This window comes from Osmia lignaria, chromosome 14 (assembly GCF_051020975.1).
Source record: "Osmia lignaria lignaria isolate PbOS001 chromosome 14, iyOsmLign1, whole genome shotgun sequence".
In the NCBI taxonomy this organism is placed as follows: Eukaryota; Metazoa; Arthropoda; class Insecta; order Hymenoptera; family Megachilidae; genus Osmia; species Osmia lignaria.
In genome coordinates, this window is record NC_135045.1 from 142,277 (window position 1) to 168,333 (window position 26,057).

General features: G+C 36.7%; 5 protein-coding genes and 1 long non-coding RNA gene across 20 annotated transcripts in view; 3 read left to right on the forward strand and 3 right to left on the reverse strand.

Moving 5' to 3' along the window:
* Btk29A (tyrosine-protein kinase Btk29A) overlaps positions 1–2,482 on the forward strand; it is a 53,989-nt gene extending 51,507 nt beyond the window's left edge. For 3 of the 5 annotated variants that reach the window (XM_034335316.2, XM_034335314.2, XM_034335313.2), the window contains 5 exons: positions 65–236; positions 309–477; positions 598–716; positions 819–1,071; positions 1,208–2,473. In XM_034335316.2, coding sequence (XP_034191207.1) covers positions 65–236; positions 309–477; positions 598–716; positions 819–1,071; positions 1,208–1,309 — 815 coding nt within the window. In that variant the 3' untranslated portion in view covers positions 1,310–2,473. Of the gene's footprint in view, positions 1–64; positions 237–308; positions 478–597; positions 717–818; positions 1,072–1,207 lie in introns of all 5 variants that reach the window. The other 2 variants (XM_034335307.2, XM_034335310.2) reach the window with 1 other exon arrangement.
* A 1,044-nt stretch (positions 2,483–3,526) lies between these two features.
* LOC117609119 (uncharacterized) lies at positions 3,527–4,044 on the forward strand. The gene is made up of 2 exons (XR_004582512.2): positions 3,527–3,648; positions 3,710–4,044. It is a non-coding gene; the product is annotated as an uncharacterized LOC117609119 (long non-coding RNA).
* Positions 3,642–5,460, reverse strand: NitFhit (ntrilase and fragile histidine triad fusion protein NitFhit). 2 transcript variants are annotated; one of them, XM_034335024.2, is made up of 6 exons: positions 5,060–5,460; positions 4,758–4,896; positions 4,514–4,669; positions 4,222–4,428; positions 3,946–4,158; positions 3,642–3,860 (listed from the first exon to the last, which is right to left on the reverse strand). In XM_034335024.2, exons 1-6 carry the CDS (start codon positions 5,107–5,109, stop codon positions 3,690–3,692), a joined length of 936 nt encoding a protein of 311 aa, XP_034190915.2. In that variant the 5' UTR covers positions 5,110–5,460; the 3' UTR covers positions 3,642–3,689. The 2 variants fall into 2 exon arrangements, with proteins under 2 accessions (XP_034190915.2, XP_034190916.2); XM_034335025.2 differs by having other exon boundaries at positions 4,758–4,846; positions 5,060–5,459.
* Positions 5,461–7,241: 1,781 nt separating this feature from the next.
* EMC3 (ER membrane protein complex subunit 3) lies at positions 7,242–9,283 on the reverse strand. Of its 3 annotated transcripts, none has more exons than XM_034335026.2 (5): positions 8,702–9,098; positions 8,588–8,619; positions 8,249–8,505; positions 7,795–8,136; positions 7,242–7,733 (listed from the first exon to the last, which is right to left on the reverse strand). In XM_034335026.2, the coding sequence occupies exons 1-5, from the start codon at positions 8,831–8,833 to the stop codon at positions 7,723–7,725; spliced, it is 774 nt and encodes a 257-aa protein (XP_034190917.2). In that variant the 5' UTR covers positions 8,834–9,098; the 3' UTR covers positions 7,242–7,722. The 3 variants fall into 3 exon arrangements, with proteins under 3 accessions (XP_034190917.2, XP_076548069.1, XP_034190918.1); XM_076691954.1 differs by lacking the exon at positions 8,702–9,098 and adding an exon at positions 9,163–9,283 and having other exon boundaries at positions 7,243–7,733; XM_034335027.2 differs by having other exon boundaries at positions 7,251–7,733; positions 8,588–8,871.
* A 34-nt stretch (positions 9,284–9,317) lies between these two features.
* Positions 9,318–14,167, forward strand: LOC117609116 (uncharacterized). 5 transcript variants are annotated; one of them, XM_034335019.2, is made up of 6 exons: positions 9,318–9,560; positions 9,718–10,010; positions 10,161–10,304; positions 10,366–10,480; positions 10,554–10,731; positions 10,796–14,167. In XM_034335019.2, exons 1-6 carry the CDS (start codon positions 9,351–9,353, stop codon positions 10,960–10,962), a joined length of 1,107 nt encoding a protein of 368 aa, XP_034190910.2. In that variant the 5' UTR covers positions 9,318–9,350; the 3' UTR covers positions 10,963–14,167. The 5 variants fall into 5 exon arrangements, with proteins under 5 accessions (XP_034190910.2, XP_034190914.1, XP_076548068.1 ...); XM_034335023.2 differs by having other exon boundaries at positions 10,554–10,681; positions 10,796–10,949; XM_076691953.1 differs by having other exon boundaries at positions 10,776–10,910.
* Positions 14,168–14,310: 143 nt separating this feature from the next.
* Positions 14,311–26,057, reverse strand: part of nAChRa3 (nicotinic acetylcholine receptor alpha3 subunit) — a 37,902-nt gene continuing 26,155 nt past the window's right edge. Inside the window, exons 3-14 of one of the 4 annotated variants that reach the window (XM_034335013.2) lie at positions 24,379–24,496; positions 22,073–22,212; positions 21,862–21,906; positions 20,971–21,080; positions 20,432–20,612; positions 19,175–19,290; positions 18,932–19,100; positions 17,422–17,558; positions 17,128–17,286; positions 15,981–16,163; positions 15,681–15,894; positions 14,311–15,594 (exon numbers count right to left, since the gene is read on the reverse strand). In XM_034335013.2, coding sequence (XP_034190904.1) covers positions 15,397–15,594; positions 15,681–15,894; positions 15,981–16,163; positions 17,128–17,286; positions 17,422–17,558; positions 18,932–19,100; positions 19,175–19,290; positions 20,432–20,612; positions 20,971–21,080; positions 21,862–21,906; positions 22,073–22,212; positions 24,379–24,430 — 1,704 coding nt within the window. In that variant the 5' untranslated portion in view covers positions 24,431–24,496 and the 3' untranslated portion in view covers positions 14,311–15,396. Of the gene's footprint in view, positions 15,595–15,680; positions 15,895–15,980; positions 16,164–17,127; positions 17,287–17,421; positions 17,559–18,206; positions 18,869–18,931; positions 19,101–19,174; positions 19,291–20,431; positions 20,613–20,970; positions 21,081–21,861; positions 21,907–21,981; positions 22,213–24,378; positions 24,497–26,057 lie in introns of those variants that run through there. The other 3 variants (XM_034335016.2, XM_034335017.2, XM_034335018.2) reach the window with 3 other exon arrangements.

The window sequence follows — 26,057 nt, forward strand, 5'->3', positions numbered from 1 at the left end:
ATACAACTCGCCTGCTCGAATACATTTATTATCTGCTTCTGGTAATCTTCTGGATGATTCACAGATAAATGGGAAATTGATCCAGCAGAGTTACATCTATTGGAAGAACTTGGTTCTGGACAATTTGGGGTTGTGCGAAGAGGTAAATGGCGTGGTTCTATAGACGTTGCTGTTAAAATGATGAAAGAAGGTACTATGTCTGAGGATGACTTTATAGAAGAAGCTAAAGTGATGACGTAAGTCGATAACCTGACAAAGAAAACATTCGATTCAGAAGCACATTATTAATATCAAATTATTTCACATAGGAAACTCCAACATCAAAACTTGGTGCAGTTGTATGGTGTTTGCAGTAAAGATAGGCCAATATACATTGTCACTGAATATATGCGACACGGGTCTCTACTCAATTACCTCCGTCGTCATGAAGCAACATTAGGAGCTAATGTTGGCCTACTTCTGGACATGTGCATACAGGTAGAAACATCCACACTGTTCCGTATAATACAATAATACAATAATACATACTTTGCAATCAGTTAGATTAGTTTTAGATTATAATTAATATACAATATAATTTTCTTATTTCAACGATAGGTTTGCAAAGGAATGGCTTATTTGGAAAGGCACAACTATATCCACAGAGATCTTGCTGCGCGCAACTGTTTAGTCGGTTCAGAGAACGTAGTTAAAGTTGCTGACTTTGGATTAGCAAGGTAAATGATATTCTTTCACGTTCATTTTCTTCACGTTCATATATTCAATGTACATACACGGTGTACTATGAATATTTTACTCTTGAATATCTTTTTTATTAGGTATGTTCTCGATGATCAATACACCAGCAGTGGAGGTACCAAATTTCCTATCAAATGGGCACCACCTGAAGTATTGAACTATACACGCTTCAGCTCGAAATCGGATGTTTGGGCATACGGAGTACTTATGTGGGAAGTATTCACGTGCGGCAAAATGCCTTATGGGCGTCTAAAGAATACCGAAGTTGTTGAAAGAGTACAACGAGGAATCATATTAGAAAGACCCAAGGCCTGCTTCAAAGAAGTTTACGAGGTTAGCAAGCCCAAAATTAATCTATTATCCTATTTATTATAAATAGCCCCGTAGCAAAACTAATCAAGCCCCCTGCAAGCTTCTAAATAATCTAGTGAAAAAGGTTTTAAACAAAGTGTACCGATATGTTTTTCAGGTAATGCGAAAATGCTGGGCCCATTGCCCGGAAGTACGACCGTCCTTCCGCGTATTGAAAGAACAGCTGATCAGCGTGTCTCAAGGTCTGCTCAATGATTGACTCAACCTTCTACGGTGTATGCGCCTATCGTCGCCTTCAAGCCGGTCAATACAGGCGGCAAAATCTCCATCGCTCGAGCGATCACCCTCGATTCTACCATCGTCAAACAACTCTTCATCGTCGTACAACTCGGCAACTTTACCGTCGTCCCGTAAGACTCGTGCGCCAGCCTCATTACCGCCCTCGGTCGATTTTCTACATCTATCGTCGTCCACGTGTAAATTAAAGAAAGAAGGGTCATCCTCACCGAGTACACCTGGCCACCAACCTAGTCAACCATCATCAAGCTCGTCGTCTAACGTCTGTGACATTTGCAGTTCCTACGGCCATCCGTGGATCGAAATTTGCAAGGCGATTAGAGCCACTAAAGGCAAATAAAAAAGTGTGTGTGTCCCGAAGTATGTGTGTCGATTTAAACCGATTATATAACGCAGCTTACACGACAGAAAGATAACAAAAATATTGATACGACATTATTTCAGCCTACACAGCACTACATTTTATCCTATCCTATCCTATCCTATCCTATCCTACCCTACCTTAACTTACCTTACCTTACCTTACCTTACCCTACCCTACCCTACCCTACATTGCTCCCACCCCGACTATCTTTGACCAAACTATTCGAAACCTGACTAATATTATCTTTTAGACGTGGCTTTTTTTCTTTCGTCGAACCTAAAGAACTGAGTGCATGATTGTTTTTTGTATCCCTTTCTAATCCCTTCCTAATCCCAACCTAAACCAAACCTAATCCAAACCTAATCTCAACGATAATAAGTTTCAGAGTACCCTGTGCAACGATATCGGATGCATTTACGAATAGAACAGTAGTATTTATTGACTGCCCTTTTAAACGGGATATACTAGTACGTTGTGATTTTTCTCGTTTTTATTTTTCTTCTCGTTTCCGTAGAAATGTATTGTATTGTCCCTTTTGTTATATCGACTTTTTAACGAAAACCGTCAAGTAACTTCACGAACGAGAACAAGATTATTTCTACTTGATAAAATCAATTTAATAAATGAATGTTTCACTTGTGTATTATATACTATGACGATTTAATAAAATAGAATAAATAAAACTAAACTGTTTTATGTTGGTAGAATTATTTGGAGATTCTACCAAATGCTAAACTTTACAGACCAAAAATAATAAATGGTGAGAGGTCCCTTGATTTTTAAAAAGTTTATGTTGCACAGCATACAATATTGCAAAATTTCATTCCAGTATGAAAATGTAAAACATTTCATACATTTTTAAATACATTTTTAATACATTAATACTTTAACGTACATTAATTTACGAAGCACTTAAAAAAAAAGAGATGGACTGCTTTCTTTGTTGATACTTTTCTTAATATTTAAGTTTTATATATATATTAATTTCTTTTCTCAGCTATTTATTTAATTGACTTAAATTCTTCCATCATTTTGGTTATTTAACGTACTTAACTTCGTTACGGGGTCCTTGACACCCCGATGCCATGTCGGTATGCAAAATGTCTCTAGTGCTTTGGGGTCCCAGACACCCCGGGTATCATGTCGGTGTGCAGCGTCTCCGATGCTTCGGGGTCCCTGACACCCCAGATGCCATAATGTCGGTAAGTAAAGAGCGTCAGCTGGTTTTCGGGGTCTCAGATACCCCAAGATGTGTCAAATCAGTAGACAGAAATTGGCACCGATGTATCGGGGTCCCCGACACCCCGGATGCTATAATGTCGGTAAGCAAAGAGTATCAGCGGTGCTTAGGGGTCCCTGACACCCCAAGATGTATCAGGTCAGTACACAGAAAGCGCCACCGACATATCGGGGTCCCTGACACCCCTGATGCCATAATGTTGGTAAGCAGAGTGTCATCCGTGCTTCGGGGTCCCTGACACCCCAAGATGACTCTCTAGACACCGACCTGGTATCATATTGGGGTGTTGAGGACCCCGAAGCGCGAGTGACTACATATCTACATTATGGCATCTGGGGTGTCAGGGACCCCGAAGCTAAAACGTGCGACGTAGTATTTGTATAAGAAATTTGCGCTATATATCAGTGGAAATTTCAAACCTCTGTAACTTTTGACCCCGACCACTTAGAAGCACAAACGCAACGGGGACGTATAAAGCGTATCTCTAACCCTAGTAGTTTTCAAGTTGAAAAATAATACATTTTTTATATATATATATATATAAGATAAATGTTTATTTACACATATGTACATATCAAATAACTTGTATATGATTATATCTGCAATCCCTGTATACTTTTTACATACTTTCAAACACTTCTCTTACTATGAAACGGGCACGAACGTTTACTCGTATCGAAAAAAAGGAAAAAAAATGGTAAAGAATATTATATACGTAAAATTACACTTGTATGTAAATTAAACTACAGGTTTTATAGGTTCCATTTTTGGATATAAATCTGTTCGGCGATGATTTTCACATGGCATGTTTTCTCTAACTTGTTTTATAAAGTTCAAATCAATTTCTGCTAAAGCTATACCAGTTTTATCACTACACTGAGCTACTACTGTTCCCCATGGGTCAACAACCTGCAAAAGTTGTACATATAGCATTAGCAATTACAAATTAAAAAGTATCTTAAAAATTACACAAATTTAAAGCAAAATTATTTACCATTGCATGACCCCAGCTTACTCTTTTTTTATTATGTGTACCAGTTTGAGCTGCAGCTACAACATAACACTGTGTTTCTATAGCTCTAGCACGTAATAATACCTCCCAGTGTGCAGCACCTGTTTGGTATGTAAATGCTGATGGATACGTTAGAATCTCAGCTCCCATATTTCTCAATGAAAGAGATAATTCAGGAAAACGCATATCATAACACTGATTTTGTTAAATTTTTATAGCTTTAAAAATTTTGAAGTATTATTTATATATAAAGGATACAATACTAAGTGCTAATTTGCCAACTGGTGTCGATATAGGTGGTTCAATTTTTTGTCCTGGTAAAACATAATCTGATTCCAGTAACCTAACACCAGTATTTTTATTGTCCATATCAAATAAATGCATTTTACGATAAACCCCAACAATATCACCTTTGCTACTTATTACAATATGAGTGTTACCAATACATTTTTCATTTTCAGTTAACTGTAAATGTGATTAAGTCGGTACATTAATAAAACAGAGAATATTGTAGCAGTGTTATATTTTCTTAAAGTTCAAGACATCTTACTGCTTCGTGTAATCCACCGAATGATAACCACATGTTATTTTTTTTTGCTATTTCTTTATAATTAGACACTGTTGGTCCATTTAAATGTTCCGCCATAGCTACTACATCTTTTTTATTATCTGCTAAATAATCGCATGCTTCAGGGAAAAATGTAATCTAAATACATATAAATTATTTTAGAAATCTATATGGTTAATAATATAAAAAAAAAAACTTTAATGAAACACCTTATATTTGTACTTACACAAGCTGATCTAGCTTTAGCTTTTGAAACAACTTCAGACACAGTTTGTAAATTCTTTTCTTTATCATTTGTTGATGTCATTTGACATACTGCAATTAGAGGATTTGTCATTATGTGAAAATGTCTATCAAACTGTTTTCTAAAAGAAACACATTTATGAAACGATAAAAGCAATTTAAAATTGATCTAAATTCATTTTACAAAAATTAACATCTTTAATTATAATACAAGATAAAAAATAAATAATATTTATTATCAATGATTGGTTTTATTATAAATTACGATTTTCTTATAATTATTACCTGCAATATATGATACTATTGAAATTCCTAATAAAACGCATGCTTATCATTTATTTACTTTGCAAATATAAACATTTCATAACTGCCATTGCTCTCGAGGAGTCATTATTTTGGGGGTCCCAGACACCCCCAGGCACAGTTAGGTCTGCATGTAGAGAGTACAGTCGGTATGACAGATATGCCTATTTTAACAGCTCCTCTCTTACCGTGCCATTCCTGCCGATAGCACCGCCATAGCGACCGCTTAGGGGTGCAGATCTACGTGCTAAACATACATATATCTATATTTTATTTTCTGCGTTCATTTAATTTGCTGTATTTATCTTCTTAGCTTATTGAATAAACTCATTAGCAGGACAAACGTGTTCAGTTTATTACTCCCGTATGCATCCTTTACATCCCTGATTCTTTTACATCACTGCACCCCTTATAAACCTGCATTATTTACATCCCAGCATTCCTTACATCACTGCAACCCTTACATCCCTGCTTTCTTTATATCCTTGCATCCTTTACAGCTCTGTCACCCTTACGCTCATGCGAACTCTTACATCTCAGCATCCCTCACATTCCGACATAGCACTTCCTGGCGTTAAAAAAAGGAACTAAAGCATGCCGAAATTTTGGCCCTCTGGCGGGAAAAATGTGAACTAAAATTTCGACCTCGAATCAGCGCCCTCTAGGGGCCAAAAAAGGAACTAAAGCATGCCGAAATTTTGGCCCTCTAGCGGGAAAAATGCGAACTAAAATTTCGACCTCGAATCAGCGCCCTCTGGGGGCAAAAAAAGGAACTAAAGCATGCCGAAATTTTGGCCCTCTAGCGGGAAAAATGTGAACTAAAATTTCGACCTCGAATCAGCGCCCTCTGGCGGCAAAAGAAGGTACTAAATTTTGCAAAAATTAAAATTTATAATTATTTTTCACGAGACTTTACTTACCTTTACTTACCTTTACTTACCTTTACTTACCTTTACTTACCTTTACTTACCTTTACTCGAACCAGTGGCCATAAGTATATTATTTATAATATATTATTATGTTTATTATAAGGGTTACAGAGATACAAGGGATGCAGGAATGTAAGGAATGCAGAAATGTAAGGGATGCAGGGATGTAAGGATAGCAGCGATGTAAGGATTGCATAGATGTAAAGGATGCGGGGGTGTAGTTAATGCAGAGATATAAAAGATACAGGAATATAAAAAATGTCGGGATGTAAGGAATGAAGGAATACAAAGGATACGAGGATACAGTGATTTGGGAGTACTCCCTGCAAGGTCCATGGAAAGAACGAAAAAAATAAATAACTACAATGGGAAGCCTTTGTCCATAAAGTGTCGGAATAGGATAAACAGTAGCTGGGAACTGTGGTCATCTCGAGGCCCATAAAGAGATATAAAATAATAAGTAGTTAGGAAGCGTGGATTTATCCCATAAAGGAGAATAAAATAATTAATAACAGAAAAGGGTGGACTTTAGTCCATAAGGAAGGATAAAATAATAAATAAAAGGGGTGGTCGGCCGAGGCTTAGAAGACAGATAAAATCATAAATTTTATTCCTCTTTGATGAGCTTGTTAACAAGCGGGAAAAATGAATAAAGTAAATTAAATAAACTCCGGAAAGAAATTAGATGAAGTTTATTATACTGCTTGTGCCTTCTTCATACGGACCTGATTTCATCGCGGGGTGTCAGGGACCCCGCTGCACCAATAACGCCCTCTGGATACCGACCTGATATCATCTTGGGGTGTCAGGGACCCCGAAGCACCGCTGACACTCTGCTTACCGACATTATGGCATCCGGGGTGTCAGGGACCCCGATACATCGGTGCCGATGTCTGTATACTGACCTGATGCGTCTTGGGGTGTAAGGGACCCCAAAGCACCGCTGATACTCTCCTTACCGACATTATGGCATCCGGGGTGTCAGGGACCCCGATACATCGATGCCGATTACTGTCTACTGACCTGACACATCTTGGGATATCTGAGACCCCGAAAAACAGCTGACGCTCTTTGCTTACCGACATTATGGCATTCGGGGTGTCAGGGACCCCTAAAAATAGGTGCCGATTTCTGTATACTGACCTGATATATCTTGGGGTGGCAGGGACCCCGAAGAACTGCTGACGCTCTTTGCTTACCGACATAATGTCGGTATATAGTTAGTGGCGCTTCGGGGTCTTCAACACCCCTATATGATACCAGGTCGGTATTCAGAGTTCTGTCGCAAAGGGGTCCCTGACACCCCTGGATGAAAATCTTTTTATGTGCCTCTCGGAGATTACCACTAAATTGCACTAAATCACTGTATCTCCGTATTCCTTGTTATAGTATATTTTATTGTACATATTGTGTAATAACATATAACTATTAAATATGAATATTTCTTTGTACTTAAAAAATGTAGAACACGTAAAAAGAAGTTGCTATTTTTGTACATGTATATGATTTTGCACGTGTTAAACTGAAGGTTTAACAGACTACCAGAAATATCTGTTAAGATATTCCAGTGAAATATACAATATTACATTGTTAAGAATACCATAAATAATCTATTGTTTATTGTGCTAATACAAACTATTAATTTATTTGAATCTTCAATGGTCTTTCCAAAATGGCACGTACTATATCTGTAGATACAGGTGCAATGTCTTTCCATTATTTATTACCTACAAAACATAAATTGCCATTAAATTTCCATTAAAAAATAATTTACAAATATTTACATACTTTCACTTGTGTCCGTTCTTTGAGATCCTATAAGGTCTGCTTCAACTCCCTGCAATGCCCAATTATGTTCATATATCTCCAATGCTTCCCACTCTGATTTAAATGCAGCTTTTGGATCTGGTGGCATAGACATTGCTGCCCCAGATACCTGGTCCTGTAGAAGTCTAGAAGTATCAGCAGCATTGCTCTCTCCAAGAACAAGCGTATAAATGGAACGCAATCCAAACACATTAAGGAAATACCAAGATGCAGATGAAACCCATGCAGCATCAAGGGTGACTAACTCTATGCCACGTTGCAACATAGGTTTAAAACGCAATGTCAAGGGAAATGGCACTTTGGCTAAAAACAGATTATTAATATTCTTAAAAGTTAAGATCACATTGAGTGTATAGCAAATTATTAATTAAATATAAAAACCAATATACAATATAGGACTAAACATCGAACCTACTTGTAACAAAACCAGAAAACATCCAATTAATCCATCCTCCTATCAGTACCATTGGTAAAACATTGGTAACATTTCCCTTTAACATATCCGTCATCATATTAGGATCTGTCATAGGATTTTGAGACACAGGAGCACGTTTCTGAGTTTTAAAATACCCTGTTTCTTCATTGTTAAAGAAATGTCTTCTACTAATAAATGCCATTTTTGGAATATATTGGCCATTTTCCCTAAGTAATCTCGAGCGTATCATCACTTGACTGTAAGATATCAAAATTATACGTTAATTACAAATACGTAAATATTTTATTCACTTCAGAATACAACGTTGCAAATAATTACCTGTCCTGTACTTGATGAAGCTCAACCTTTTTCTGTGAAGCAAGAAGTATCGAAACATAATGACGAATAATTCCTACGAGAAACGTAATCACGACAATAGGTAAGAACACCCACCCTCGAATGTTTGGATCTAAAAGCAACTCGGCCATACCATTTGCTGCGCTCCACAAATTTACGTGGAAGACAGAATAAAAGTAAGAAAACTAAACAGACTGAAGAACATTTTATGTATGTATGTACATGCATAGAAGCTGTCCCCACCACTAGGTATGATACCGCGAACCAGCAGGCATTATGCCTAATTCATAGGAGCCACTTTGGTATTCGCCAGTGATGGCCGCTGTGGGGTATTAGCCAGTAGTAATCTGCACTCCCACGCTGCCCTACGCCAGGGCACGGTGGGGGATCTTATGCAAGGTTTCCCCACGTTAAAAAAAAACTATTTACAACCACTGATTTCCTTACTACATATCTGCATCCTTTACATCCCTGGATCCTATACATGTCTGCATTCCTTACATACCTGCTTGCCTTACATGTATGTATGTATGTATGTATGTACATACATCCCTTACATCTTTGAAATCGTTACATCCCTGCATCCATTATATCTTGGCATCCCTTACACCTCAGCAATTCTCATCAGACATCCTTCCTTTGCGCCGGTTTGCACCGCTGTCTTAGACCGCCATTTTCCCTAAAAAGTAAGCGGAGTTTCAAGTTTCAAGTGATTTCAAATTTCAAGCAGTCGAAATTGGTCGAAATGGAAGAAGCTATGAATAACTGGGTTATTGTATTGCATTCAGTTTTTGATGTTTTACATTTTAAACCTATAGTTGCAAATTTATGGGACAAAGAGACGTTTAATATGCAACGAATGAATGAAATAAGAATAAAAAGGTCTGATGTACTCCTTGGATACCTAATTCCATTTTGGATTATTTTATATTTTATGTATGAAAAGTGCCTTAATGTAAGTTTTAAAAATTTATTCATATTTTCACGCAGTTTTTTCGTATTAATTAATGAGTTTGTCAATTTTTTTTTTTGGGTTTACTTGCAAAGAATGCAGATAAAGGATAACAAAGCCTATTGACAATATGTTTGATACTTTTCATTTATTAACACAGTCGTTACTTCGACGTATGCGCATTCCATTGTTGCAAAGAAGTAGAATAATCGAGGCTGTGTGGGATTGTGGATTTTGCTTTGGTAGCATTTGTTATTTGAAGTCATCTACTGTCAAGACGATAAACTTTTTCTCTGAAGAACAAGCAGTAACTCACCAAGAGTTAGGTGTTATTCTACATAAAAGCTTTTACCTTCATCGGGCAGGAGTAGAAATCTTCTGTCACGAGGCTTGGATAAAAGGCTGGGCCAACTTGCTGTTTGCATCTTTTGTTATGAATCCATATCAGGAAAAGTAAAACAACTTTCATTGTAATATAATTTGTTGCTCTTTAATCGTGCAATTCTATATATATATAATCTCTAATTGTTTCCTTTGAACATGTAGCAGTTGATTCTAAATTAGGTATTAAGTATTAAGTAGAAAATGTAATCTTCTTTACAGATGGTGTACAGTAGTAAGCACTTTTGTGTTTTACAAAGCATTTGATACTATTGTGATAAGTATATGTCGTATTTTGTTATGTACATCACACTTTATTGGAAAAAAGCTACCCAAGTTGTTCTTTTTCCTTCATTGTCTCAGCTGGTTAGTACAATTATACAGTTATCATTTATCATTTATCATTATCATTTATTTTCTTTTTCAGGATATATTTGTACACATTATTTGTACCAAAATTAATGTTGTGGACAGAAAGTACTAACCATACACGAGCAAAGTTGGGTTTGTGGCTGTGGTTTATCGCAGAATGCATAGATTCGGTAATGTTACGTTTGAATCATAGTATCTACTTTCTAAAAGTAAGTCCTACTTAATAAAAAATGTAATTTTTAGATGTGGTTTAGGTTATTATGGTGTGGAAAGGCTACACACTGGCTAGAAATTTGTTTATTTCCACCTCCAACACAGGAAGCAATTGAATTAGCAGGAATACAAAAGCGACACAGAGATTCATTAAAAAAGTTAGTTAATAGAACTTCAAAAAAAGCTGAATTATGGCAAACGTTATTTTGTAAGTATGTTTAAGAATAAATTTTCTATTGTCACACTATTAAGAATCTTGAAATTAAAACCAGGTGCAGTAGCTATTAAAAAGAAAATTAAAAGGATTCGGGAAGCAAAACATAATGAGACTACATCGCTAACTGATTATCCAGAAATATTATCTCAAACAAATGCAAAGGAAGAACCAATGAGAAATGAGAAGGAAAACGAGAACGAGAACGGGAAGGGGAAACTGTGAACAGTGATCACAGAGATAAGCAATATAATCAGTATTTTACAATTGAGGAAAAAGTAAATATAAAGACTATGCTGCAGTTTGCACACATTTTACCTTGATAAAAACGCCCGTTTTACCAAATATATGAATATACAAAAATAATATTGTTAGAAAACTGTGACTTTCTTGAAGCTTGTAATGACGATGTTAATAGTTTAATGTAATTGTATTTTATAATGTTCATTTTCTAACTTTTTTAATCTACACCATAGAGAACTCGTTATTATAAGAAGGAAAACTATTCAAATAACACAGTTCCTAGATATATAAAGTTTTATTTTCGATCATTTTGGATTGTGTCAATAAAATATAGTACATGTATTTAGGCTGAATTGTTCCACAATGTTATACAGCTTAATGAAAAATATTATAAATGAACGTTGTTTGAATAAAATTGTATTCAATATTCTGGCAGCGTACATGCCTTGATAATATCGTATTTCTAAAAATTGTTAAAACATTCGGTTTCGAAACTTATACATAAAATGCTGTATTATACAAATGCACAACACATTTTTTCGATTCGACAATAATCAATGGTAAAATTATTTAAGCGATCTTAGTTTTATATCAATGTCTAAATGTAGGGAGATCTTATGTTCTTATAAACTGTAGGTACATATTCTTTCACAGAATTAAAGAGTTATGTACATACCATTATTTTTGTTGTTTTTTCTTTTTTTTTGCAAATGAATACTGTGTATAAGGCGTTTTAAAATAGGTGTTAAATGCAATGAAATCAATGAATTGTCGCAGTACATCATATATAAAATATTCTAATAGAATTAAATATTTAAATGATAGTTGATAGATGTTGATATAAGAAAATTATGGTTTATCGTAGTTGTATAGAATTTGTTTAAAAAAAACAAGTTCCATGTACAGTGAAACCAGAGAATTAAATGAATGATAAAACATTGTTCAAAGACAGCTTGATCGATTGTGCGCTAAAGAATTCGGTTACTCTCTGTGATGAGTAAAACTAAGTTTTTTTAAAATTAATATAGCAATATTTCTCTCCCTGAATAAGGCCTTTTCACGTGTATGACGACCGTTCATTGTTCAACACAACATTATAAAATCTCTGCCTCTCTTACTAAATTGGAATAATTATCCTTGATCCTTAAATGGAGATTAAAGGTCTGTTTATTACGTAAATTCTTTTATAATCGAGTTTTATAGACACACTCACAAAATATCTTGCCATATTATTTTTATCGTGTGTGTGTGCATTTGTGTGTGTGTGTGTGTGTGTGCGTGTGTGTGTAGTGGTTATTCATAATATTTATATATGTATATCGTTAAGTTATTTCGTAACTTATGTTGAGTAACTATCACTGCGCTTACTTCCTCGTAATAACGTGTAATTAATTTCTCTTCAATGTCCCTTTTCTTTCTTTTGTTCTTGCTTTTTAAACGTCTTTAACCCTTTTGCTACGGCGTGCTTCAACCAAAACTCTTTTCAACGTATTAAAATTTCATAAAATTTCTTGTTCTTAAGAAATATTTCTTGTCCTTTCGTAATTTGATATTAACGCAATCTTGCATTTCTTTATTATATCGTTATATCGTTATATCGGTAAATCTACAGAATTAATAAAGCACTTTGGACGTAGCAAAAGAGTTAATGTACTTCACATATTCATGCTGTTTTAAATGACGACAAAAAGAATAAAAAAGATGCGAAGAAATGTAAAGTCTATATGTAAAATTCATGTTGGTATAATCATGTCAACGACAAGCCAAATTTTATCTTTTTTGTCTTCTTAGATTTTTAAGGCTTTTACGGGCCGGTTTCTCACAACTGATCGGGACTGGGTATAAATCGTGTCTCGAAGGATATACATCTTGATAATTCTCCATTATTGTAGTCAGCTTTTTCCCTGACAAGTTCGTTAGTTTTTATTATTTAAAATATTTGGAGAAGAGTCAGAATAATTATCTTACAAGACACGGTTTACACCCCAAAGTCTCGATCGATTATTTAGCGCATTTACTTCACAAGAGATACAGCTTCGTTCCCCAACTTTGTCGTTCCAAGTGACACTCGTCTGTTTATAAAGAATAATAGAACAGTGAGGTTTCGAGGACGCGGATCGTTGAGTAATTTATTGACTAATAACTTTGCCTGGAATAGCGCGTATAAAATTGTTAAAGTGCTGTTTCTTTTCAATGCAACTGCTGTTGATGATGAGCTTTTATGGTGGATCGGGGTTTTTTTTTTTTTTTTTTCTTTTCAATTTTATAGCGCAGCATAGACAGTAAATTATTTGAACGCGATCGCAGGATGAACAAATTATATGACCTTCTTTCTTCGCACATTCCGCCTTTCTTTTCTTTTCTTTTCTTTTCTTTTCTTTTTTTACACGCCACTTTGACATTGTTTAACGAACGTCTACGGTTCGCCGATATTGTTGAAACGAACGCAATTATTACGAAAGTTAATCTTATTACAAACACAGTACGTATTATGAGCAATAAAAGTTGAGTCGGTGAAACTTTCTTAGGCCCAACCATTTTTTTTTCCTTTCTCTCTTTCTCTTCCTTTTCATCTTGTAAAACATTTAGAATTTACAGCTTCAACGAGAGAACGGCACCTATAGTTCTTCTTCCCCTCGGTTTGTTTACTTTTTCTTTTAAATATTTTTGTGAAAATATGGCCCCATTGTTACAGGCTCGATGTAAATTTCTGAAATCATTCAATAGTTTTATTTCATTCTTCCTGAGTCTGCAACAGGCTTTGTCGAATCCCATGCCATCCACACTTCCGTCATTGTGATCCTTTCCCGTTTCATTGTAATCAACGTTCTTCGTTTCGTTTTGAGATTAACGAGTGTAAAATACATAGATACATACATAACGCTTCGGTCCCATGTTTTTGCGATTTCTTGCTGTTGTTGTTTTTCTTTGTTCTTTCTTCTATTCTGCACAATCAGATGCTTAAACAGGATTGACTCTTTCAAGTACGAACGTCGAGGATACATGTGTAGTAGTCGATGGAAGAATCACAATTGCGACGTAAATGCAACTGCCACGAAATTGAACCCCTTTATAGATCTTTCCGTAATTAATACTACATCGTGTACATACATACACGTTTCGACAACCTGTTCTTCTTGTTACTTTTAATATATTTTTTCTACAGCTTACGTTTTTCGTTCGCGATATATGTATATTAATAATAATAATAATAATAATAATAATAAAAAAACAACGAACTTTTAACGTAATACGATTCCTTTTAATATTTGTGCGAGAACACATTTCTTGCTCTTTGAATGAACGAATAACGTTTATTACGAATCAGAGATCTCGAGAAATATGTTTGCACTTTTATTCATCTAGGAATGCCATTGTTATTACTTCCAATTTTTATCCACGTGTATCATAAGGGCTAACAATAATTTCTCTGAGCATCATCAAAGGGTTAGTAGATCAATCTTAATCTGATCGATTTTGAAAGATTTTAAAGGAAGATCGAAAGAAATCCAGTTTACCGTTTTGTTAAAGCTCAGAGAGTCGAAATTTGTCATCTCCATTAATCATTTTACTTAATCTCTACGTTCTAGCCGCTCGTGTGCGTATGCTTTTGAGAACCGTTGTCTTGAGCAGGTAAAACTGCAGTTTAATTGGCCGTTAATCGTTTTTAATTTATGCAAAAAAGTCAAAGACTTGCCGAGGCTTCAGTCTTTCAGTCGTTAACACCAGGGATGAGAAACCTCTATTATCCTCGTGTTCGGTAAAATACAAAAGAATTATTACGCTTAAACTGCACCACCATATTATATAGAGAAAATGAAATATCTCTTCCAATATAATTGATGTCCAAAGAATCTGATATTAAAATATCAATGAACCTTAACGAGAAAGAGTTATTCTCGTTTATATCAATCATGATATATAGTGCGATAATACGAGTAGTGGAAGGTATTTGATCGTTAATGAACCTTACAAGGCAACGAGAAGAAGGTTACAACTAAAATTGTTATTCGAAATGTATAGACGATGAATGAGTTGATAAAGAAATTAGGTACAAGCGATAGAAACACAACGATATTTCAACAAGAAGAGTACTTGTGTAGCAATTCTGATTGAAGTAGTTAGAAGTATCGCATGGATTCACAGAATGTTAATCACATCAGACACTTGTAAGTAGTACACCGAAATAATTGATAGTACGCGATTGTTGTTGTTCCTCTTCTTCTTCTTCTGCTTCTTCTGCTTCTTGTAAAAGTCGCTGGTCAACGGTAACGCATTTTACATTTCTTACTTGCGTCGCGTCGTCGCGTCGTCGCGTCGTTGCGTATATTACGTTCTATAGCTGTTTGTATGTAGTTGTACGTATTTTTTTTATGTATGTGAGCATGCGTTGTACACGGGGGTAAGAATTGTCTCTCAAAGGCTTGTAACGATGTGTGGCTTGGCAGTGGTAGAGGCAATCTCGGACAGTCGCACATCGATGGGGATGCGATCATCGTACAAGGTCGGGGCCTGCAGGATTATTCCCGCTGTACCAACGACCACGGCTAACGTAAAAATCCAGAGGAATAACCTGTCGAGCACCATCGCGACGTACTTCCAATCTTCTTTCACCTGAACAAGGATTAACGTTCTAACGAGACTCTGATGATTTATACATATTTACAATATAATCGGTTGAAGGAATAATTTCTATATACTCTGGTAGAGTCCTCTTCTCTTTTCGTATGGTCGGCAATGAAACGTATGCCTTCGATGGCCTTGTACAATTCTGGGCAGTGATGCCAATGATGAAGCGTGTTACAGAGAGCGTCCACGCTCTCCTCGGTTGGTAGTTGAGGTGGAGGAGCAGCTGTAGCCGCTGGGGAGCCATGAATACGGCACGCGCTTCCCAAGTTTACCGCTTCCAATTCCCTGACGAATCAATTTTTCAACAACAACAATTCATTTTTATGATAATTTTCAAATTCTTCTCTCAAGAAGCTAACAGCCACACGTACCGAGGGTGTAATTCGTCCCGCGAATCGAGACTCGGGAACAGAACGGAAGATTCAACCAGCTCCGATGCCGAGGTTTCCACGAACAAAGATGGATCTCGTAACTCGAGACCGTTGCACGTTCTAACCATTACACGTTGACCGTGATGACCAGCCATGCTACGTTTGTCTATCTGGTATTGCGGCCTGTTTCAATACCAGTCAAGAATACTACACATTATAATCAAAGAATAGAAATCCTCGATTCTACATCATAATAAAATAAGTGCTAACTATAATAAAAAATATACACAAGTATAGATATTAGATTTTAGAAACATTCTACAATAAATGTTTGAATTTTTGAAAACAATATTCATTGTTTTCTAAACTCGTAAAACTACATATTCTATATACATAGGTATGTATGTATGTATGTATGTATGTATGTATGTATTTATGTATGTATTTATGTACATACAATGTTAAATTAGTTATGTTACAGACGATATGATTGTTGTTACTGTAGGCAATATGGTATCGAGCATGTGGGTGACAATGATGATTTAAAATCATTAATCTATTGGACACAAGTGAACGTAGAAATCTTATCAAAGTGTAACGATGTAGTGCTGAATAAAAGTGCATACGAGTATGAACGGTATATGAAATTGTTGTACTACCGTGTTTGCATTTACAGTGGCTGGTGCAGGATTTCGATTCTTTAAACAAGAATGATGGATCATTAAACGATTAATCGGTTGGTTTTCTAGCTGTAGCAAACAAAGAAAGTGATACAGTATTACCTCTTCGATATATTAGAATAGAAATTGTATAAAATTTCTACATCGTCATCAATCTGGAACACTCTACGGACCAACTATTATACATATGTATGTACGTAGGAGCGAGTAGTGTAACTAAACCTGTAAGAGAGCGAGTTTAAGCAATGCTAGAAACAACGAATTGCCACTTACAATTAGAGAGGTATAAATATATGGAAATGTAAGGAAATGGTGTCGCTTAAAGAGGCAATACTGTAGTTGTGCTAATACATAGTTGCGCAGAGACGACGCGACGCGTCACGTGCAAGGGGCACTAATGAGCGTTCTAATACTCTTTGGCATAGACCCAACGACTGTTCCAAATGCTCGGTAGAATCATATCTTGCCTGGAATTGTAATCGGTTCTCTTCGAAGACGTATTATACCTGCGCATCACCAGTAGCCTTGGCAGAACATGGATAAAAACACGACGGACCCATGGTGCCATCACGTGCGTTTGTGGCGACCGGAAGTGAACATTGAGGACTACCACGGTTACGCATATACTGAAAAACAAACCTTTTTTTAGATTCTATCTTACTTTTAAACTTATGTATTGATTGAAAATTAAACAATCTCGCAAGTTAGTCGTTTCAAAATACGTAACAAGTAGAAGAAAAAACTTTTATGAATGGTTATACCTGAAGGTGTCTAGGATCATGGTGAAAAGGACGAATTTACCGAGAAGCGGTACCACGAGCGATGTGGGCGGGATAATTTCGGCCAGCAGAAGGAAGAACACAGTCAGCGACAGTAAAATTGAAATTGATAAGCTGACCTGCAATCAAACGATCGATCATTTTAATTAAAAAAACCAAAAAGAATAATAATAATAATAATAATAATAATAAAAAAAAAGGAGAAATAGAAGGGAATGAAGAATTGAGAATTTAGAATTTAGTATTTCGAAGCAAAGTATCCTCGAACAAAGTGAATCCGCCACAAAGAGACAAAGAAGAGCCCTCGAGATTAAGTGCGACGAACAAAATGCTTCTTTTATTCGTTCATCACACAGGATTGTATTTCGAAACGTGTTAAGGTCATCCCATTGTTTGCGATGCCTACCGAACTTTTTCTTTTCTTTTCTATTCTTTTCTTTTTTAATTACTTTTTTATTTTATTTTATTTTAATTTTAATCAAGTACCGATCAATATCATTTACCTACTTTGTTTTAAACGATTATAATAATCGTTCTCAAAGGTTCTCAACTTTCTATCGTTTAAAATGCACAAGAACGTATACCTACAGAGAAAGGGTTCGTTTCATGGTACAGCCAGCGTGTTTCCAGATAGACGATACGCAAATATTCCTGCATACAAACGCGATACACGTAAAGATAGGTGTGTAACGCGAGATGGAAGTTGATATTCGCAATTGATCGGTGCAGGTTTGAAATCGGTAGGCTAACGGGAAACGAGAAACGAGAAACGAGAAACGAAGAACAAAGGCCGATTCGAAGAGGGTATTATTTCCCTAGCAAATTCGGCAACTAAAGCCGAATTTATGCTTCGTTGCTATTGTCTTTTTCAAACGCGATTTCGTATATGTACCTACGTACATACCTATCAGGCTGTTGCGCTTCAAATCTTTTCCTACGTGTTTTTCTAAAGTACATTCAGCTGTTTTCAATTTGAAATAAAAGTAAGATAAAAGATATCTGCACGTACAAACGTGCGACATCGGTCTTCTTGGAATAGGTAAGATATCAAGAGTAATGAAAAAGTTGAAAGTATGTAAGGAAGAAAAATGATTAATTCTCTGTTGAAATCGAAACAAGCGTGGACGATACTTGGACATCTGACCTTCTATCCGCGAATTTTCTGTTCTCCGTTTACCCTTTTGCCTGTTTCTCTCGAGTCAGAACAATAGGAGCGAATTGTAGAGGCGTATACGGGGCGTTAAGTGGGTATCGGCTCGAGGTCAAGAGTCCACGAGGAATGAAGGCCGAACGGCATTTAGAGGCTTGCATACCGATGTTGGATTTTGATATTTCACCCTCTCCACCCTCGCCACCCTCGCCACCCTCAACCCAGCCTGGAATCCATTTTGATCGAACGAATCGGTGCTTCTCTTCCAAATTTCTTCCTCTTACCAATTGATATGTACGAAAAAATAGAAAAGACATCTCTTTTTATTAAATAAATACTTACCTTCTCGCCACTGTCGCTTGGCAGATAGAAGACCAACACGGTGAGAAACGAGATACCCATACACGGTATTATAAGATTCACAGTGTAAAACAGAGTCTTCCGTCTCATGGTGATGTTGAACGTTATGTCGAGGTAGGGCTCGTCGCAGCACGTGTAAAATTTTTCATTTCTGAATCATTTGACAAATTAATCGTGTAGAAAATAAGCTAAACTTTCGTTTCCCTTTTAAATTGACCTGCTTACCTTACGGCTGGCACTTCGAGGATATCCCACTCGACGGAAGTGTAAAATTCCGACAGATCGACGCCGATATCGACGACGTTGCTGCCACGTATCTCATCGATGTGTCTCAAATCGACCTATCAAATAGGTGTTCAAATTATCATTATTATTATTATTATTCAAAATTACCATTTTAATTATTATAAGCGAATTAAAGGATATATTATATATTTTATCGCAGAGTAGACGAAGAAGTGAGAGAAGAAATATCTGGAAAATTTTCACTTCAATTTATGGCCGATAAGAGGAAATAAATGATCAGTAACAAAGCAATCGACGATCCTTCGATCCCTGTCTCTTGTAGACGGTGTATCTTGGTTGGTCGTTAAAAGGATTTCGCGTAATCATCCTTCATGGAACGTCCATTCGTAGGCCACATAAAGCTGATCGATCGATCGATCGATCGATCGATCGGTATGTACTTCTTATTAAATGAATTTGATGGATATCCCCTGTCGTTGAGTGTGATGATGTATGGACAACATTACACGCGTAATGCATTATTCATTCTTCGTTGTAGTATAGATATTTTACGCGATAACACAGAGGGTGAATCGTGTCGCGACGACAATCGTCGGAGAAATAACGAGGCGAAACGATCTTTCGGTTTGCATGCCACTTGTAGCTTCGTTATACACGTGAATTCCTTGTCTCATCGAACCAAATCAAGACTAATGACTCTTTTTTATGACGTTTTTATGACGTTTTTATGACGTTTTTATGACGGTAATGAATGAAACGAGTTTTTAAATGATGGATCTTTAAAAAGTTGACTAAAGTGCTACTAAAACACTGCTGTTAAAAAATCAGAAAGAACTAACGATAAGAAAGAATGTAAAATAAGAGGATCTCTGGTACGTCTTGAAATTCCTCTTGAAATTCTCATCCCATGATATTGAGAGAAATAAAAGGGGATTTACCTATATCTGGTAAATAGATGGCATTACAAGTGATGGAAGGTAGATGAGTAGCAGATTGAAACAATCAATATTTCCTAAAAGGCCAATTCATGAAATCTACCTTCAACATTATAGGTATTTGAAATTTCTTTTTCTAATTTTATACTTTTCATCGGCAAAGTTTCAGAGTTTCGCGTCTAATTTTTCTCCACCGCCTGGAGAACTTTGAAGACTCTTTGACATTCAGATTGTGTGCAGTACGGAGGCGTTAGTTGGAAAGTCGGAAAAGTGTGACGTAAAAGGAGAACATGATCGTTACCTGAAAGCCGTCGTAAGTCCACGAGCCAAACTTCATCACGCACGTTTGCTCGTCGAACGGAAAATATTCTACGTCAATCTCACAGGAAGACTTGTATATCGCCGGTGGCTTCCACTCGACTCTTCCCGTGTAATTTAACGTTGCCTTCGTTGCCAGAGTTACCTCGAAATTACCGTCAGCGCTACGACAATCAAACGTACAAGAAAAAAAAAATATCATTCGATAGCTCATTCTGCTTTATAAATCTGTACCGAACGGAACAAGGATAATTTAAATCTTTTGAAATCGTTGATATCATACTCGATGGTTCGTACAAGATACGATAAAAAGTATGTAATACGTAATGAAATTGCAGGTACATAACGGTATTTTTTTTGCAATATAAATTTGAGAACTTCAAGATAAACAGATTATTGAAATCTTACAATTAGTAAAAATAAAATTAGAAATCTGAAATGAATATAGGTATTTACTTTAATATAGGTATCAGGTTTGTTAAATGATAATTTTATATGATAACGATAGAAAGATGAGCTTACTTGTTGTACAAAACTATATCGGGCCTCCATATATGATCGGATGGCACGTGCAACATTTCAACACCACCATATTCCTTTGGATCCCATTTTAACTTGTAATCGTACCATGACTGCAATCAAAAAAGGATACCATTTAATTCCGTGGTATCAGCAAACACGATGCAATTTTACCACTTTACCATTAGTTCGAATAAAAAAGTTAACATGATCGATGTTATCTACGTACATACATACGTATATACGAGAATGCCGAATGCGTACGCAAAACTTATCAAAGAAACCTTTCATTGATTAAAATCTTGCCAAAGGCTGGAACAGCTTGATAATAAGTCTTGTCGACGTGTTCCCGTAGGCGGTGAACAATAATTTCAAACAGCACCAAGAGAAGTTCGAGGAGTACATACTTGGAAAACGTTGGCCGGCGTAATACTGGACTAGTTTCAGTATACTCTTCGCGACGTTAAGCTAGGGACGGCTAAACTAGGGATTTGCATCTTTACACGAGGTTGCTGATAAAATCGATCGGTAAAACAACGTAAATTGAACTTTGCCAAGGAATCTCTTTCATTGACACGTATTTAGCTTGTTATTATAAATTTATCGAAACTCTCTATTACACATACTTTTATTGACGATGAGATGTGGTTGCTGAATTGTAGAAAATATTTCAAAAAAGAAGAAAAAGTACACGATATGGATGGATACAGATGTGTCTTACGTAATCTAACATTTGAAAGTGGGTTGCACGGTTCACCGGACTTATTTTCAGACTCTCGAGTGGAATTTCCTGGTCGATTTATGCATATGATATCTATTCGTATTTAAGGTTCGTGAAAAAGAATGACCAGTTTCAATATTTCAATTTTTCAATTTTCTCTATAAATTACGTACCTGTTCAACCCATAGGTTCGTCGTCATGATCTGATTCTTGAGATTCTGCAAAGAAATAATAGTGAGTTGAACGATTACAGACATAATATTGATCGTTTCAAATGGTTGGTTCTACGTTACTTGTCAAATATTTTTCTTTTTTCGTATTCGAGGCTTTCATTAACGATTTCACTGGTTCAGGTCGGAGGTGACATTAATATTGGAAACTCACTACATCGATCAACTGCGAAAGTTTGAGCTTGATTTTAACGGTGAGGGCGTCTGTGACGTTGACCACTGGACGTACCAGCTTGTTGTAATTCGACAGGAGATCGTCGTACAGTCGCTTCGCGTCTGGATTTCCTGAGCATCCTGCGAAATATTAAAAGATCCTTAGTTTCCATTCAACGTTTCCATTAATCTTCTAATTGATTTCGCTGGCACGGTTTCGCAGCTATTATTTATCGTTTCGAAAGATTGTATTATCGGTGGTTTACGAGCTCCCTGGACCGATACCAGGATGGTTGGTAATACGCGTCAACTTATAGGTACGGAACAACGCTAGCAACGATTTCAATTCTGAAGCGGTGCCAGAGAATATTTATGGTACACCTTCTATGTAAAAAATTTAATTATATTTTAAACGCGTATAACTCGGGAACTCGAGGGAATCATGGGTAAATTCGAAGGAACTACGATACGAAGTTGATACGATATCGTTCGTAGTAAAATGAGATCGAACGAATATCGTTTAAGCGATATCGCGGTGAAATAAATCTCTACGGTATGGTATGGTACGGTGTTATTTGAAAAAGTGAACAAAAATGAAATTATTTCATCTACTAATTGTCAGAGTATAACAACGTAATGGGATATCAGAGCAGAGAAAGTGGTGCTATCGAAGTCGAGGACTTGGACGTAGTGGCCGTGGTTTAGCAATAAGAACGACCACTATATTACCTCGACGATATTGCGTTTCGCCCGAGACAGGATTGCTCGATGAGCCGGACATATCGAGAAATATTGAGCCTCGCGCGGACGTGGCAGACGTTTAAAAGACACTCGATTCGTCGTTCGAGTATATCCACTTATCCGTTGTTTATTTCGCGGAAAAAACGCCCAGCAACTTTTCCACTTGGGATCTCGTCGAATCAGAGAACACAGAGAATCGAATCGAATCGAATCGAATCGAATCAGATACCATAATATGTTGCGCGGTCCAACAAAAGTAAACTTATAGTTGGTTTAGAATTGCTTGCAATAATAATTACAGATAAACGATTCGTGTAGAAAGCGAGCGTAACTAGTGACAACGAGACAAGTGGAACGAGCACGCGTTTGGTCAGACGAGTAAAAGGCGAGTAAACCGCACCGAGCACCGAGCACCGCGCACCGCGCACCGCGCACCGCTACATCTAACTGGATAAGTAGAATGAAGTAACGTATAAACAGACGAGTGGAGTAAACCGGGCTAAGTAGAATGAGTCCGTGTTTACACGAGCAAGCGGAATGGGACGGTGCTTATACAGATAAGTGGAATGAGCCTGTGCTTCTACAGGTAAGTAAAATAGGATTACCTTCTAATGATAAGTAAAACAGAATAGCGCGTGCTCGGACAAATATCATGTGATTATGTATCTGGTCAAACAAATTTAATGCTTAAAACGTAAAACGTATATCTCGTTTTGACTGATAAATACGCGTATTTGGTTGTTGCCACATCAATTTTCGACAGCTAGCTATAATCGTGTGAAATTTACGGTGAAATTTACTTCCTCGTTATATTCTCGTTGACTCTATTTCCTCTAAACTCTAAACAATGTTTTAAATTACCAATAACTTGATTGTATCAATTTCACTCTGATTCACTGTTTACTGTAACTGAAAACCAGCCATTCTGTATACTATATTTCAGTGAGAATTAATGGAAGAAATTGTAATTTATTTTACAATTCAATTATAAATGATATTGCGAAATATAATAGTTGAAATATTTTCTGTGTCTGACAAGCAAAAACGAGTAAACGTTTACACGTCGAAAATGTTGGCGAAAAAGACTGGGTCATCGTCGGCTATTCTACACGATAAAACATTTACATCTGAATAGAATAGAAGTGAGTACATATAGTTGATGCATATGCAATAGAGTCGTTGCGCGATTATATTAGGCGGTTTATTGTCCAGAGATGATAGACTTCGTCATGGAGCTCAGCACAAATATACGAAATGGAACACGCGTTACCTGAGACCATTGCACCAATTCTGAATTGCATTCATAACATTTTTACGCTACAATGCTACAACGCTACAACGCTACAACGCTACAACGCTACAACGCTACAACGCTAAATTGTATTTGATATAATTCGAAGAAACTCGCTGCAATATTAATGAAACGCAAGCAATTGAATAATTCAATAAGTACGTATCCATAAATTCTGATCGTGAGTAAGCATCAAGCAGCAACGACCGTCTTTAACTCGACCGATGATGTAATACCGGCGAACAGTTATTGCTGGATAGATTTATTGAACTTACCTGATATGAGCACCAACACTATCCACATGATCCCCACCAGGCTCTTCATCATGTCATTGTGTCACGTCCAACTCATTTCTTCTCGCCTTCGTGCTCTCCGGACCCTTCAGTTTTACCACTGAAACAAGAAAAACGATGTTCGATTAAGTACGCGATGCGTCTTGAATAAGTACTAACAATTAGAGCGAAATACGTTTTTCCTGATTAATGGCACGATCAGTTGTCGCGAACCAATCGAACTTGTCGTTGTGCAACCATTCCTTTATTTTTTTCTTTTCAATGCGTTTTTCTTGAAATTTCAAGGCTTTGTTTAAAAATCGTAAAATCGTAAGACACACACGACAAGAGGATTCAGAAGCAGGTACAAAGCGATGATTTATGAAGCGTGTAATTGCAATTCGCAGCGAAACACCGGTACTATTTTTACACCTATGATACGTTCATGCTAGATGCGTATCAGTGATTAATTAACTTCAGTGGACATCGGTATGCTTTTTGTTCGAGCAGATAAGCGATTCAATTTTCCTTCCTGTCGGATTAATTTTATCGACGAACAAACACAGAAGCGCGATCTTTTTTTTTTCCAAGACACACCACGGGATTTGTCGGTCCGTTTATTCGTCGAATGGTCAAATAAATACTTGATTTGGAAAATTTGTAACATTTTAAACTGAATTGAGCTGAATTGAACTGAACTGAACTGAACTGAACTGAACTGAACTGAACTGAACGGTGAATAATTTTTCTCATAGAAAGATCGTCAATGGGAAAGAATAATCTCGATCGATGGTCAGTTCGGAGTAAAATTTGGAAACGAACAAACGTGCAAACGGTAATCGGTGTCCGGTTGATCCGTTTCAAGCTACCGCATCGTTCTGAGCCACGTGGACCGCAGAACTGTGGCTGCAGCGTTCGTGCGTTCACCACGGCCGCAACGTTCTATATCGTATAGCGGATACCGTGAAACTATATATGATATATGTATACACGGTACAGCAAGGTAGATCGCAACGATCCTACCAAATTTCTCGCCCACTGAGGTTTCATATTTTTTTATTTATACGCTAACATAACGCTGCAGTGACCGTTTATACACGCGTGTTGCAATGAAAAAAAAAAAAAATAAAGAGAGACACGTGTGGTTGGCGTTTTCCAACGCGTTAAATGTTCTACCATTTTCTTTTAACAGATCTCTCTCGTTTCTTTTGTACCTGGCTCGGCTCGTCGTAATCCATTTGCGAATATTAAAACATATCGCGGACGAATCGTTGTAATTTCTTCTTATTTTCTTTTCCTTTGATCTACTTTGATGGTTGATAGATGTGTTTCTGCAGAGAAAGAGCTTAAAAGACAATTCGTAAAATTGTAAAATGTTACAGAAAGAAATTCAGGGAGGAAAGAGTATATGGCAGATGCATTCGAGCAAGCTGTTTTCGCCGTTAAAGGGTTAAAGCTCTCGTCACGCGTGGCTGACGGGACTCGAGCGAACGTAGCAGATAATTAGCCGGTCTCGAGGCACGAGTCGAGTTCGGTGCTTATCGATCGCCAACCACGTTGCAAAAATAACTTTTCCTCGCGAATCACATTTTACCCGTGATTCGTCTTCGAACAGACACGTTTTTTCCAACTTTTACCTCTTAACTTGTTTGTGTTAAACAAAATTACTCATCTATGTTAAC

What these genes read in the sequence shown, in the direction of transcription:
- NitFhit (XM_034335024.2), bottom strand. Translation starts at nt 5,109, where the DNA reads ATGATAAGCATGCGTTTTATTAGGAATTTCAATAGTATCATATATTGC. An exon ending in CTAAAGCTAGATCAGCTTGT is followed by an intron (nt 4,670 to 4,757) that starts GTAAGTACAAAT and finishes ATATGTATTTAG; the next exon opens with ATTACATTTTTCCCTGAAGC. An exon ending in GCAAATTAGCACTTAGTATT is followed by an intron (nt 4,159 to 4,221) that starts GTATCCTTTATA and finishes TAACAAAATCAG; the next exon opens with TGTTATGATATGCGTTTTCC.
- LOC117609116 (XM_034335019.2), top strand. Translation starts at nt 9,351, where the DNA reads ATGGAAGAAGCTATGAATAACTGGGTTATTGTATTGCATTCAGTTTTT. An exon ending in ATGAATCCATATCAGGAAAA is followed by an intron (nt 10,011 to 10,160) that starts GTAAAACAACTT and finishes TCTTCTTTACAG; the next exon opens with ATGGTGTACAGTAGTAAGCA. An exon ending in TCGCAGAATGCATAGATTCG is followed by an intron (nt 10,481 to 10,553) that starts GTAATGTTACGT and finishes TGTAATTTTTAG; the next exon opens with ATGTGGTTTAGGTTATTATG.
- EMC3 (XM_034335026.2), bottom strand. Translation starts at nt 8,833, where the DNA reads ATGCATGTACATACATACATAAAATGTTCTTCAGTCTGTTTAGTTTTC. An exon ending in CTTCATCAAGTACAGGACAG is followed by an intron (nt 8,506 to 8,587) that starts GTAATTATTTGC and finishes GATATCTTACAG; the next exon opens with TCAAGTGATGATACGCTCGA. An exon ending in GTTTTCTGGTTTTGTTACAA is followed by an intron (nt 8,137 to 8,248) that starts GTAGGTTCGATG and finishes ATCTGTTTTTAG; the next exon opens with CCAAAGTGCCATTTCCCTTG.